The 14,350-nt window shown below is 43.9% G+C and overlaps 1 protein-coding gene across 2 annotated transcripts; it reads left to right on the top strand.

The window, feature by feature from the left end:
- Positions 1 to 819: 819 nt before the first annotated feature.
- tmem178a (transmembrane protein 178a) lies at positions 820 to 13,733 on the top strand. 2 transcript variants are annotated; one of them, XM_055009666.1, is made up of 4 exons: positions 820 to 1,440; positions 4,599 to 4,712; positions 8,385 to 8,522; positions 8,917 to 13,733. In XM_055009666.1, exons 1-4 carry the CDS (start codon positions 900 to 902, stop codon positions 9,120 to 9,122), a joined length of 999 nt encoding a protein of 332 aa, XP_054865641.1. In that variant the 5' UTR covers positions 820 to 899; the 3' UTR covers positions 9,123 to 13,733. The 2 variants fall into 2 exon arrangements, with proteins under 2 accessions (XP_054865641.1, XP_023119016.1); XM_023263248.3 differs by having other exon boundaries at positions 823 to 1,440; positions 8,881 to 13,733.
- Positions 13,734 to 14,350: the final 617 nt, after the last annotated feature.

Below are 14,350 nucleotides of genomic sequence, written 5' to 3' on the forward strand. Positions count from 1 at the left end.
CATGCATGTTCACATGGTCATCACATGTTCATGTGTTCATCGTTTGTTCACGTGTTCATCACGTGGTCATGTGATCACATCACTCCAGTTCTAAGATCTGTCCTGGCTTCTTGTCTTCCATAGAACAGATTTTAAAGTCATGCTGATGGTTTTTAAAGCCCTGAATGGTTTCTAGCTGATCTGCTGTAACTTCATGAACCATGTGGACTTCTGAGGTCTTCAGGTCCTGGTCCGCTTCCAGTCCTAGAGTTAGAACTAAACATGGTGAAGCAGCGTTTATTCTTTATGCTCCACATATCTGGAAAAGGTCTGCTCCAACTGTCACTCCTTTAAATCACAGCTCAAGGGTTTTCTGTTTTCCGCTGCTTTCCTATTAGAGCTAATTTTAACTTGTTTTAAATGCAAGTTGTAATTTTATTTTTTAATATATTTCTCATTTTCCGTTTGTTTTCTATGTTTTATTTGTCATTTTAATTGTGCTTTTTATGCTGGTCTGAATGTTTCCAATGTTTTTAATGTTTTCATGTAAAGCATGAAATGTGTCTTACAAATAAAGCTGTTATTATTATCATTGCTGTTGTTATTACTGTCAGAATAATAATTTCAAAAAAAAAGAAATAATAACAATAATATGGTTACTCTTTTTACTGTAGTAATAATGTTAATTATTATTACTACTGTTGTGATTACTGTCAGAATAATATTAATTATTATTGTTGTTGCTGTTGTTTACTCCGCTCTCCCTCCGTGTTTATTGTGAAGGCAGCCCTCCTCCCGCCCTCCGGTACCGGTACCTGCCTCCACCTTGACGCAGCTCTGACGTACCGTCAGTCGGCATGACAACGCGCTCTGGAGGGCAAACCGGGAACGGCTGACGGGCGCGAGGATGGCAGCAGAAGATGCCCAGTAACGGAACCAGCGGCGGGAAAAGAGCGAGCGGCGGCGGCGGCGGAGGGAGGACGTGCTCCGGCAGCGGCACCGGGAGCGGCTCTGTCCATGCGCCGGCCATGGAGAGAGCCCGGCCGGCCACGGTGACGGTGTCCGCGGTGAGCCTGGCGCTCAGCGTGCTGTCGCTGCTGCTGCTGGTCACCGCCATCTCCACCGACCACTGGTACCAGACCGACACCCGCCGCCACAAGGACAACTGCGACCGCCACGGATCCGACTCCAACGACCAGAAGAACCGGGAGATGCCCATCTACCACCTGCCGCTGGTGGACACCGGCAGCGGCGGCGCCCGGCAGCGGGACGTGGCGCTCATGAAGCCCGTTCATGTGGGCAGCAGAGAGGAGGAGCTGCTGGAGAACTGGAGGGCCATCCTGGGGATGGGCATCTTGGAGACGGAGTGCGGCAGGCCGCTGTTCTCCACGCACTCCGGCCTTTGGAGAAAGTGCTACTTCAAGGGCCTGGATCCAGACATCGACAAGCTCATAGACCGGGGTAGGTAAATACACAGTAGTACACAGTAGTACACGCACAGTAGTACACAGTAGTATAATATACATATACAGTAGTACACAGTTTATTACGTATAATATATATAAATATACAGTATTAATGGACCCAGACCTAGACCGGGGTAGGGTATAAATACACAGTAGTACACACACAGTAGTACACACTAATATAATATGCATATACAGTAGTACACAATTTATTAAATATATATAAATACACAGTAATTTGCAGCAGTACTCATGTATTAATGGACCGTGGTCAGTTCATATAGAGTTTATTTACAGGTACATTCCATACATTAATATAATATAATATAATATAATATAATATAGCCAGACCAGTCTGACCAGTAAACTGACTGGTTTTTAGACTGGTTTCAGACTGGTTGTAGACTGATTTTAGACTGGTTTCAGACTGGTTTTAGACTGGTTTCAGACTAGTTGTAGACTGATTTTAGACTGGTTTCAGACTGGTTTTAGACTGGTTTCAGACTGATTTTAGACTGGTTTCACATTGGTTTTACATTGGATTTCAGACTGGTTTCAGACTGGTTCTAGACTGGTTTCAGATTGGTTTTTAGACTGGTTTCAAACCGGTTTCACTTTGGTTTTTAGACTGGTTTCACACTGGTTTAACACTGGTTTCATACTTGTTTTAGACTGGTTTCTGGCTGGTTTCAGACTGGCTTCAGACTGGTTTAACACTGGTTTCATACTTGTTTTAGACTGGTTTCACACTGGTTTCACACTGGTTTCGGACTGGTTTAACACTGGTTTCATACTTGTTTTAGACTGGTTTCAGACTGGTTTCATATTGGTTTTTAGACTGGTTTCACACTGCTCTCATACTGGCTTTAGACTGGTTTCAGATTGGTTTTTAAAGTGGTTTCAGACTGGTTTCAGACTAGTTTCAGACTGGTTTCACATTTGTTTTAAACTGGTTTTTAGACTGGTTTCACACTGCTTTCACACTGGTTTCACACTGCTTTCACACTGGTTTTAGACTGTTTCAGACTGTTTTTTAGACTGGTTTCAGGCTGGTTTCAGACTGGCTTCAGACTGGTTTAACACTGGTTTCATACTTGTTTTAGACTGGTTTCACACTGGTTTCACACTTGTTTCAGACTGGTTTAACACTGGTTTCATACTTGTTTTAGACTGGTTTCAGACTGGTTTCACATTGGTTTTTAGACTGGTTTCACACTGCTCTCACACTGGCTTCAGACTGGTTTCAGATTGATTTTTAAAGTGGTTTCAGACTGGTTTCAGACTAGTTTCAGACTGGTTTCACATTTGTTTTAGACTGGTTTTTAGACTGGTTTCACACTGCTTTCACACTGGTTTCAGACTGTTTCAGACTTTTTTAGACTGGTTTCAGGCTGGTTTCAGACTGGCTTCAGACTGGTTTCAGACTGGTTTCATACTTGTTTTAGACTGGTTTCACACTGGTTTCACACTGGCTTCAGACTGGTTTAACACAGGTTTCATACTTGTTTTAGACTGGTTTCAGATTGGTTTCACATTGGTTTTTAGACTGGTTTCACACTGCTCTCACACTGGTTTCAGATTGGTTTTTAAAGTGGTTTCAGACTGGTTTCACATTGGTTTTAGACTGGTTTTTAGACTGGTTTCACACTGCTTTCACACTGGTTTCAGACTGGTTTCACATTGGTTTCAGACTGGTTTAACACTGGTTTCATACTTGTTTTAGACTGGTTTCAGACTGGTTTCACATTGGTTTTTAGACTGGTTTAACACTGGTTTCATACTTGTTTTAGACTGGTTTCACACTGGTTTCAGACTGGTTTAACACTGGTTTCATACTTGTTTTAGACTGGTTTCAGACTGGTTTCACATTGGTTTTTAGACTGGTTTCACACTGCTCTCACACTGGTTTCAGACTGGTTTCAGATTGGTTTTTAAATTGGTTTCAGACTGGTTTCAGACTAGTTTCAGACTGGTTTCACATTTGTTTTAGACTGGTTTCACACTGCTTTCACACTGGTTTCACACTGGTTTTAGACTGTTTCAGACTGTTTTTTAGACTGGTTTTAGACTGATTTCAGACTGGTTTTAGACTGGTTTCAGACTGGTTTCAGATTGGTTTTTAAAGTGGTTTCAGACCGGTTTCAGACTGATTTCACACTGGTTTTCAGACTGATTTCAGGCTGGTTTCAGACTGGCTTCAGACTGGTTTCACACTGGTTTCAGACTGGTTTCAGATTGGTTTTTAAAGTGGTTTCAGACTGGTTTTAGACTGGTTTCACACTGGTTTTCAGACTGATTTCAGACTGGTTTCACACTGGTTTTCAGACTGGTTTCAGACTGGTTTCACATTTGTTTTAGACTGGTTTAACACTGGTCTTAGACTGGTTTCAGACTGGTTTTAGATTTGTTTTAGACTGGCAGGTTCAGACTATGTCGGCAGGTTCAATCTCAGCAGGTTCTGTCTCAGCAGGTTCTATGTCAGCAGGTTCTGTCTCAGCAGGTTCTTACTCAGCAGGTTCCGTCTTGCCAGGTTCTGGCCGGCTGCCGGTTAAAGGTGAAAGTCAGAGCTTTGGAGAGCAGCAGAACCCGACAACACTCAGACCACACATCAGATTACGACGCTAAAATCACATCAGCTAACATCATGTTTCAGATCATTACACTGCATTAGACTGAAGCTGAGCTCAGATCCAATTAAACCAATCGATCCCTGAGGGGAGGATCAGCAGCTACTTCCTGTTTATTTCCCAACAAACAAACAACCTTCATAATCGGTTCAGCAGCAGTTTGTTGACAAACAAACAACCTACATGATCAGCTGGTTAATCCTGGTCCTGGTAGTCCTGGTCCTGGGTAGTCCTGGTCCTGGTAGTCCTGGTCCTGGTAGTCCTGGTCCTGGGTAGTCCTGGTCCTGGTAATCCTGGTCCTGGTAGTTCTGGTCCTGGTAGTCCTGGTCCTGGTAGTTCTGGTCCTGGTAGTCCTGATGTCTCCATGATGTTCTTCTGGTGGATCTGTTGGTTGGTTCAGTGTGGAGGTTCTTTTTCTCCTGTCCAGTCCGAGGAGAACCGTGGATGGAACCTGATCCTCTGACTGCAGGTGTGGTGATGTCATCAGTGATGTCATTAAAGGTGTCTCACCTGTGTGACTCCGCAGGTATCGCAGATCGCTGCACGGCTGTCAAATATCACTTCTCTCAGCCAATCAGACTGCGGAACATCCCTCTGAACCTGACCAGAACCATCCAGCAGGACGAGTGGCACCTACTGCGTAAGTACACAACAGACACACAACAGACACAAAATAGACAACAGACACACATCAGAGACACAACAGGGACACAACAGACACAACAGAGACACACAACAGACAAAAGACACACAACAAACATACAACATATACACAAAAGAGACACACAACAGACAAGAGATACAGAACAGACACACAACAGCTCACAGACACACAACAGACAAAAAACAGACACACAACACAACAGACAACAGACACACAATGGAGACACAACAAGGACACAACAGACACACAACAGACACACAACAGACCACAGAGACACAACAGACACACAACAGGCACACAACAGACCACAGACTCACAACAGACACATGACAGACACAAAACAGACCCACAACAGGGACACATGACAGACACAACATACACACAACAGGAACACAACAGACACACAACAGACACACAGCAGACACACAACAGACACGACAGACACAAAACAGACACACAACAGACACACAACAAAGACACAACAGGGACACAACAGACACACAGCAGACCACAGACACACAACAGACACACAACAGACACACAACAGACCACAGACACACAACAGACAGCAGTGGTACTCCATGAACAGGACTCTATGTAGTCTCTGACTTTTCCAGTGTTCTGGGTTTGATTCCCGGGTTTGATTCCTGGTTAGATTCCCGGGTTTGATTCCTGATTTGATTCCTGGTTTGATTCCTGGGTTTGATTCCTGGCTTGATTCCTGGTTTGATTCCTGGTTTGATTCCAGGTCTTTCTTCTCCCTTCTTTCCAGTCTGCCTCCACTAACCTGTTAGTCTATAAAGTCAACAAAAGGCCACAAAATAACTTTTTTTTAAAAAAAGACACACAAAACAGACACAACAGGCACACACCTGTCTGTAGGTTAGAGTCTCTGAACCATGTCCACTGTTAGTTGTGTTAGTTGTGTTAGTTCTGCCAGTTGTTAGTTGTGTTAGTTGTGTTAGTTGTGTTAGCTGTTAGTTGTGTTAGTTGTGTTAGTTGTTAGTTGTGTTAATTGTGTTAGTTGTTAGTTGTGTTCACTGTTAGTTGTGTTAGTTGTGGTAATTCTGCTAGTTGTGTTAGTTGTGTTAGTTCTGCTAGTTGTCTTAGTTGTTAGTTGTGTTAGTTGTTAGTTGTGTTGGTTGTGTTAGTTGTTATTTGTGTTAGTTTTGCTAGTTGTGTTAGTTGTGTTAGTTGTGTTCGCTGTTAGTTGTGTTAGTTGTGTTAGTTGTGTAAGATGTTAGTTGTGTTAGTTGTTAGTTGTGTTAGTTATGTTAGTTGTTAGTTGTGTTAGTTGTTAGTTGTGTTAGTTGTGGGTTGTGTTATTTATGTTAGTTGTGTTAGTTCTGCTAGTTGTGTTAGTTGTGTTAGTTGTTAGTTTGTTAGTTGTGTTAGTTGTTAGCTGTGTTAATTGTGTTAATTGTTAGTTGTGTTAGTTGTGTTCACTGTTAGTTGTGTTAGCTCTGCTAGTTGTGTTAGTTGTTAGTTGTGTTAATTGTGTTAATCGTTAGTTGTGTTAGTTGTGTTCACTGTTAGTTGTTAGTTGTGTTATTTGTATTAGTTTGTTAGTTCTGCTAGTTGTGTTAGTTGTACTAGTCGTTAGTTGTGTTAGTTGTTAGTTGTGTTAGTTGTGTTGTTAGTTGTGTTAGTTGTGTTAGTTTTGTTAGTTGCGTTAGTTGTGTTAGTTGTTAGTTGTGTTAGTTGTGTTAGTTGTTAGTTGTTTTAGTTGTGGGTTGTGTTATTTATGTCAGTTGTGTTAGTTCTGCTAGTTGTGTCAGTTGTGTTAGTTGTTAGTTGTGTTAGTTGTATTAGTTGTGTTAGTTGTGTTACTTGTTAGTTCTTTTAGTTGTGTTATTTGTTAGTTGTTAGTTGTGTTAGTTGTGTTAGTTGTTAGTTGTGCTAATTGTATTAGTTGTTAGTTGTGTTAATTGTGTTAGTTCTGCTAGTTGTGTTAGTTCTGCTAGTTGTCTTAGTTGTTAGTTGCATTAGTTGTTAGTTGTGTTATTTGTGTGAAACATTGTCTTCATCTCGTTGAAGATAAAAAGCCTCTAGACGGGACTCAACACTTCGAGTGTTTCCATGGAGATGGATTCAGATTCCTGACCTGCTAACAGGAGCTCCTCCCCTCTGATCTCCTGAGAAACTGACACTTCATGATTCATCTCAGATCTGTCAGGAAAATCTACCGTGGAACCAGAACGACAAGAGGAAGGAGAGAACTCAGAGATGTCTTCTGGCAGAATGACGCAAATTCAATTATTTCGTTTGAAAAACATAAAATCCAGGAATCACCATGTCTCCTCAGATGTTAAACCTGGACTAATGTCTCCTCATAGTTCTGTGGAGGTTCTCAGTCATCAGGTCCTGGAGAGGGTTGGAGCTCCAGGAGAACCTCTAGCTGGTTTCTCCTGGAGCTCCTACCATCTCCTCATCCTGAAGATGTTTTTCTATCCCCATGTTTCCATGAGACTCAGGTGTGAAGGTCACCTGCAGCGAGAACAGAGACTCTAAACGGCCTCGACCAATCACCGTGCAACAGGGTTAGGGTTAGGGTCTTACATCACTCAGTGCCTCGTCCTCCTATTGGCTGTTCACATCACACTGTAGTGACTCCAGATTATTGATTAGAGATCGTTCTTCCTTTTTGCCTCTTCTGGTTTGACATGAAGTCGCATGTCGCTAGTTGCCATGGAAACCTGCCATTACAGTTTTATGTAACAGCACAGAGCAACAGTGAGGTGGGGGTGGGGGGGATGAGGGGGAGGCGGTTACCACGGCAACACTCTGTTTCATCATTAAACACTTTCATTACTGTGAGTTGCATGTTCAGTTTATCTGCATGTATGTAGCATGTTTATAACATTATCTGTATGTATGTAGCATGTTTATAACATGTTTATCTGCATGTATGTAGGTTGTTTATAACATGTTTATCTGCATGTATGTAGTGTGTTTATAACATGTTTATCTGCATGTATGTAGCATGTTTACAACATGTGTATCTGTATGTATGTAGCATGTTTATAACATTTTTATCTGCATTATGTAGTGTGTTTATAGCATGTTTATCTGTGTATATGTAACATGTGTTTATAACATTTTATCTGTGTGGTTTATGTGTGTATATCTCGTGTTTATAACATGGATATTTGTATGTGCATAATGTGTGTAACATGTATGTACCATAGAATTTACCTGTGTTTAATGTGTATTTAACTTATAAATAACCTGCTTGTAACATGTATATAACATATAAATATTCTGCATGTAGCACACACACATATAAAACCTTTATTTAATGTTTGTTTATCATATTAATGTGTCAAAATGTAGAAGTAAAATCTGTGTATCATATAAATAACATGTACCTAATGCAAATATAACATATTTAACCAGTTTATCACATGTATGTAATATATAAAAAAGCTAACAGAACTTGTATATAACATCTAAATAACATTTATGTAATGTGTATACAACATGTATAAAACATGTATATAACACGTATGTAACATACATGTCACATTTAAATAGCATATAAAACATGTATTTATTGTGTGTATAACGTCTGTTCAACATCCAAATAACATATATTTACATGTTCTCCTAAACACGGAAGTAACACACGTGTGTATGTTCCGTGTGCAGACCTGCGGCGGATCACAGCCGGGTTCCTTGGCATGGCAGCCGCCGTCCTGCTGTGCGGCAGCATCGTGGCGTCGGTTGGGTTCTTCTGGGAGGAGAGTCTGACTCAACATGTGTCCGGGCTGCTGTTCCTCATGGCAGGTAAGAACACACCTGGTCTACCTGCAGGCCTCTGGCTCCCCCTGCTGGAGGCAGTCAGATGTAATCCTGGATCCATTCGGTCCAATCAGAACGTGTCCTTTTCAACATGTGTGATGTTCACTGCAGGAACATGGATGTTTTCTGCTTTGATGTCATCCATGAATATCAGGAGAACATCAGGTTCTCTGTGTGGAAGGAACATGCAGGTAGAACATCACTTTGTTCTTTCTGAAGAACCTGTTCAATGTTCCTCTGATGTTCCAGTGATTATTATAGAACCTCATTTAGAACCTGTTCTCTGTTCTCCAGGGTGTTCTCTGACATGTTCTCTGGTGTGTTCTCTGTTCCCCGTGGTCAGGGATCTTCTGCACCATCTCTCTGTGCACCTATGCAGCTAGTGTGAGCTACGACCTGTCCAGGAACCCTCCTTTCATCTACGGCCTTCCAGCAGACGTGGACCACGGTTACGGTTGGTCCATCTGCTGCGCCTGGGCCAGTCTGGGTCTGACGGTGGCGTCCGGTTGCCTTGGAACCACCTTCCCCTTCCTGAGCCGGGCCGGAGCACTGCGGTCCAAAACCGCCCGCGAGTCCTCCGTCTGAGCTGCTCAGGAGGCCGGACTCACCTGGAGGACACCTGGACCTGCTGCAGGTTCTCTAAGGTTCTAGACAGACTCCAGCTGGAGCTGCTACCTGTTTGAACAACAGCGCCTCCTGCTGCCTGGTTCTGATGTGGACGTGAAGAAACCCAGTCCAGGTCTCCACAGTATCTCCATCTGGACCCCTGTTAACCTGGTTCATGCTCACCTGCTCAGGTGGGCATGGCCATGGTTGACATCACTGATGGGGTTCATTGATTATCAGTCAGGAAGTTCTCCCATCGGATCAGCTGATCATTCTCAAACCGTCAGGTCACTGACCAGCTGATGTATGGAGTCCAGGTGAGTCCAGGTGATTCCAGGTGACCACCTTCACTCCACTTCATTGGTTGATCAGTGACATCTCCTAGACTGGACAGAATATTTACACACCTGACACCAGGACCAGCACCCCATCCAAAACTTTAAAAACCACCATCAGTCATGAGCCACACAAAATCTACTGTTCTCCAGGTCCTCTACAGCTGATCCAGGTCCTCTACAGCTGGTCCAGGTCCTCTACAGCTGATCCAGGTCCTCTACAGCTGGTCCAGGTCCTCCACAGCTGGTCCAGGTCCTCCACAGCTCGTCCAGGTCCTCCACAGATGGTCCAAGTCCTCCACAGCAGGTCCAGGTCCTCCACAGCTGGTCCAGGTCCTCCACAGCTGGTCCAGGCCCCCCACAGATGGTCCAAGTCCCCCACAGCAGGTCCAGGTCCTCTACAGCTGGTCCAGGTCCTCCCCAGCTGGTCCAGGTCCTGCCCAGTTTGTCCCGGTCCTCCTGTGGTTTTGGATCAGGTTGTGAAGATCTGGACCTGTTTCTGCAGCTGTTGGTGGCTCCATCCCTTCAGGCTCACGCTTCCTGCATCTTCACGGAGCCAACGTTCTAACTCCAGCAGAGATGGTCTCGTGTGGACCACAGAACATCTCTGATTCAGCAGATGGTCCGGATCGGACTGCATCCCTGTGTTTGGGATTGTTCTCCAGACTCTGTGGATGGAAAGATGGAAGATCAAAGCTCCTCTAACTACAGCTCTAGTGAGGAACATGAAGTTTATGGAGATCTATCAGTGAGAAACATGAAGGTGATGGAGATCTATCAGTGAGGAACAACATTCACACAGACTTTCTGAGGATTTGGGTGGACATCCATCACGTCAACCTTTGTAGATGCAGAAAGCAGGAACTGACCTTTACTGAGCAACACCTGAGGCAGCATCCAATCAGAAAGCCCCTCCAATGTAAACAAGGTCAGCTGACCTGCTGAGGGACAAATCACTGTCCGTCTTCAGAGAGCTCGTCCAATCAGGACACACGCTGTGTTTTTATTCTCAGCAGTAGATTGTTGATATTTAGTCACATGTTAACCTGCGTCAATGAACACGCAACATACACGCAACATACACCCAAGATACACATAACATATACAACATACACCCAACATACACACAAAATACAACAGTCACACAACATACACACAATATACACACAACATACACGCAGCATACACACAACATACAACATATACACAACAATCACGCATTAACACGATTGACAACATGAACAAACATCCACACATAGGGGGCGCTGCTGATCAGCCCTGCTGGTTGTTTGAGTCTGATGTTGGTTTCTGGGTCCATCAGAGATGTTTGATAGCAGCAGGATAAAGTCTGTTTCTCAGCTTTTAAACAAACGTCTGATCCGAGGAATCAGACTGAATATTAAATGACTTGAATCAGACTGAGGGCCAGTAAACTGAATCAGGACATTCCTGTTAGAAAACCTGAAGTTCTGTCCAAGTAAACATCACAGAGAGTCAGTGGGAGAACAGTAGACCCCAAACATCAGCCCTGTGTGAATAAGGCGAACTGATCAGGACTGAAGCAGACCTCTTATTACAGGGTTGAATCAGCGTTCCTCCTCTCAGACAGACGTGTACATAGAAGTGTTTTTATCTGAAGCAGTGTTATGTTAGTTTCATACTTTCAGACATCGGCTGCGAGCTGAGCCACAGACTGAACTGTTTAATCATGATGAATGAGGAGAACACGTGGTACCTTTACAATGGAACCAAACGAGTCCCTTTACTCTTCAAACAGCCGACTCAGCAGGCGTCTGTCTAACATCAGAACCCTGTGTTCTCCTGTCTGGAGGAGAACCACCATGTCCTCCACCTGCTCAGGTGTAGACAGGTGACCCAGGTACTGAAGCATTCTGTCATACCTGCTGCTTGGTGCTTTGTTACTTATGAAATGAAGGAGTCAACATTCAATCAGTGTCTTTCTAATGCCCCCTGATACCCCTGATACTGATCTTTTTACCCTCTGACTGCGCAGGCTGAGTGCAGTGACTGTTTCTTTGCTAAAAACAGGGTATGTCTGAAATAACGTTGATGTCTAATCAGGTATAAATGATCAGCATCTATCCAGTACTCCTCATCAGATCCCCAGATGCCTTCTGAAGCCCCTCCTCCTGATACCCCAGTATGATCTGTTAATACCCTTATTGCCTTTCATATTCTCTGATACCCCATATTTTCTCAGATGCCCTGTTTTGATACCTCCATTTCCTTTAATACCCTCTGATGCCTTCTGTAATGCGTGATACCCCACCAAACCCATCATACTGGTTTTGTCACTCACTCAAACCCTCCAATAGCCTCTGCCACACAGCATAGCACTCACTTAACCTTTGATACCCTCTGATACCCCAATATACTTTCTGATCCCTACCAGTCCATTCGCTTCCTGCCAAGTTCTCCCTAAAATTCCCTAATTCCTCCAGAAACCCCTGTGGGGCATTTAAGATCATTTGTTACAACATTTTCCCCTCTAAAACCCCACCACACTCTTTAAAAATACCCATCATGCCCCTCTAGTACCCATAATGCCCCTCTAGTACCCATCATACCCCTCTAGTACCCATCATGCCCCTCTAGTACCCATCATACCCCTCTAGTACCCATCATGCCCCTCTAGTACCCATCATAACCCTCTAATACATAATACCCCTCTAGTACCCATCATGCCCCTCTACTACCGATCATATCCCTCTAATACATCAACCCTTCTAGTACCCATCATACCCCTCTAGTCCCCATCATACCCCTCTAATACCATCATGCCCCTCTAGTACCATCAATCCCTCTAATACATCATACCCTTCTAGTACCCATCATACCCCTCTAGTCCCCATCATACCCCTCTAATACCATCATACCCCTCTAGTACCCATTGTGCCCTTCTAATACATCATACCCCCCTAGTACCCATCATGCCCCTCTAGTACCCATCTTAACCCTCTAGTACCCATCACACCCCTCTAGTATCCATCATACCCCTCTATTACCATCATACTTCTCTAGTATCCATCATACCCCTCTGGTACCCATCATACCCCTCTAGTCCCCATCAAACCCCTCTAATACATCATACCCCTCTAGTACCCATCATGCCCCTCTAGTACCCATCATACCCCTCTAGTACCCATCATACCCCTCTAATACCATCATACCCTCTCATACATCATACCCCTCTAGTACCCATCAACCCCTCTAGTACCCATCATGCCCCTCTAGTACCCATCAACCCCTCTAGTACCAATCATGCCCCTCTAGTATCCATCATACCTCTGTAGTACCCATCATACCTCTCTAGTACCCATCATGCCCCTCTAGTACCCATCATACCCCTCTAATACATCGTACCCCTCTAGTACCCATCATACCCCTCTAGTACCCATCATACCTCTCTAGTACCCATCGTACCCCTTTAATACCCTCTGTGATTACCATAATACCTCCAGTGTCTTCAGATTCCTGATATATATATTGCTAGCTCTGTTCTGCCCGCTAACTATGTGATGCCCTCCTATTCTCCTGCTGTTACTCTCCCAGATACCCCTCATTCTTTCTGTTGCCTGTGATACCCCATAATACCCCTCCTCTGGTCTTATAGCTCTGTAATATATCACACTCCCATACCTTTCTTGTAACCTTTGATGCCCTCTGATGCCCCATTTACCCCTCCAATTCTGTGATACCATTGAATACTCTTCCATAGTTGATACCTCATCATATACATGCTATTACCCATAATCCTCTGCACTCTCTGCCCTCATACCCCATCCCATCTCCTATACCCCCCTAAAACCACCCTAAGGTGACCTCCTGCTTGATGTCTCGTACATCGGCTCATCCATCGGAGACTTACTGCAGTGTCTGGTGGTCGAGTTAAAGATCTAAAACGAGTTGGACCAAGTGAAGCTTTGGAACATGTACAGAACGTAGCAATGTTCTGTTTTTAACCCAGACAGTAATTCTAAACTTAGCTAACTGAACTGATCAGGAGTCTGAACCAGAGTCCGCTGACCTCTGCTGGTGGAGATCCTGAAGTTTAATTCCAGGAAACAAAGTGAAAACGTCTTCTGACCTCCAGACACTGATGAGGAAACGACACCCCATCATACTCCCCTCTATGGTCTGAAACATCCCCCTGTCCTCTGCTGCCACCTGCTGGACGCTCTGTGGTTTGTGTTGGGATCCTGATGTTGAGCTGTAAATAAACAGTATAAACCTGCTCTGACTGCCGTCTCTGCCCTCGTTTCCACATTAATCTGTATTCATAACTGAGTAATGAACGTTTGTTGAAGCAGGACTCTGACATGAAGCCACTGTAGTTCTGACTCTCACTTTCATCTGTTTTTAATGTTTTCTACACAGCAGAACTAAGCAGAAGACATTTAAATCAGCGTGGTTCCACATAGCTTAATATTAGTCCCTAAAAGCTCCAGCCTGTGTTCTGTGTCCTCACTGGCAACACCTAGGATCTGGTTCTGCTACATTCATTGGGTGAAGTGACAAAAGATATGAGGTCATTCTGACGTGTTTTATTGAATTCTTCATAATGTTTAACAGACTGTTCTTAATCCAGCCAAACCAGCTCTGAAAACTAAATACTGTCAGTCAGCAGGTTGATGAAATCAACTGAAGCATGGAGAACGTTCCAGAAACACCAGGGGAACCATCTGAGACATCAGCCTGACTTGTTGTGGTCCATCAGGAATCACCAGCAGCGGTGGAGGATCATTACATCTCTCAAATAAAATACAGGAAAATGTCTAGAAGTCTGTAGATCCTCAGAGCTTCAGCAGAAAGCAGCTGGACTGACTGATGGAGTTCATTCTGAAACGTCTT

This window comes from Amphiprion ocellaris, chromosome 4 (assembly GCF_022539595.1).
Source record: "Amphiprion ocellaris isolate individual 3 ecotype Okinawa chromosome 4, ASM2253959v1, whole genome shotgun sequence".
NCBI classification, from domain to species: Eukaryota; Metazoa; Chordata; class Actinopteri; family Pomacentridae; genus Amphiprion; species Amphiprion ocellaris.

Excerpts from the sequence above, each read along its gene's own strand:
- tmem178a (XM_023263248.3), top strand. The coding sequence starts at position 900 with ATGCCCAGTAACGGAACCAGCGGCGGGAAAAGAGCGAGCGGCGGCGGC. Across the intron at positions 4,713-8,384 it reads GGACGAGTGGCACCTACTGC|ACCTGCGGCGGATCACAGCC; the intron begins GTAAGTACACAA and ends TTCCGTGTGCAG. Across the intron at positions 8,523-8,880 it reads GCTGCTGTTCCTCATGGCAG|GGATCTTCTGCACCATCTCT; the intron begins GTAAGAACACAC and ends CCCCGTGGTCAG.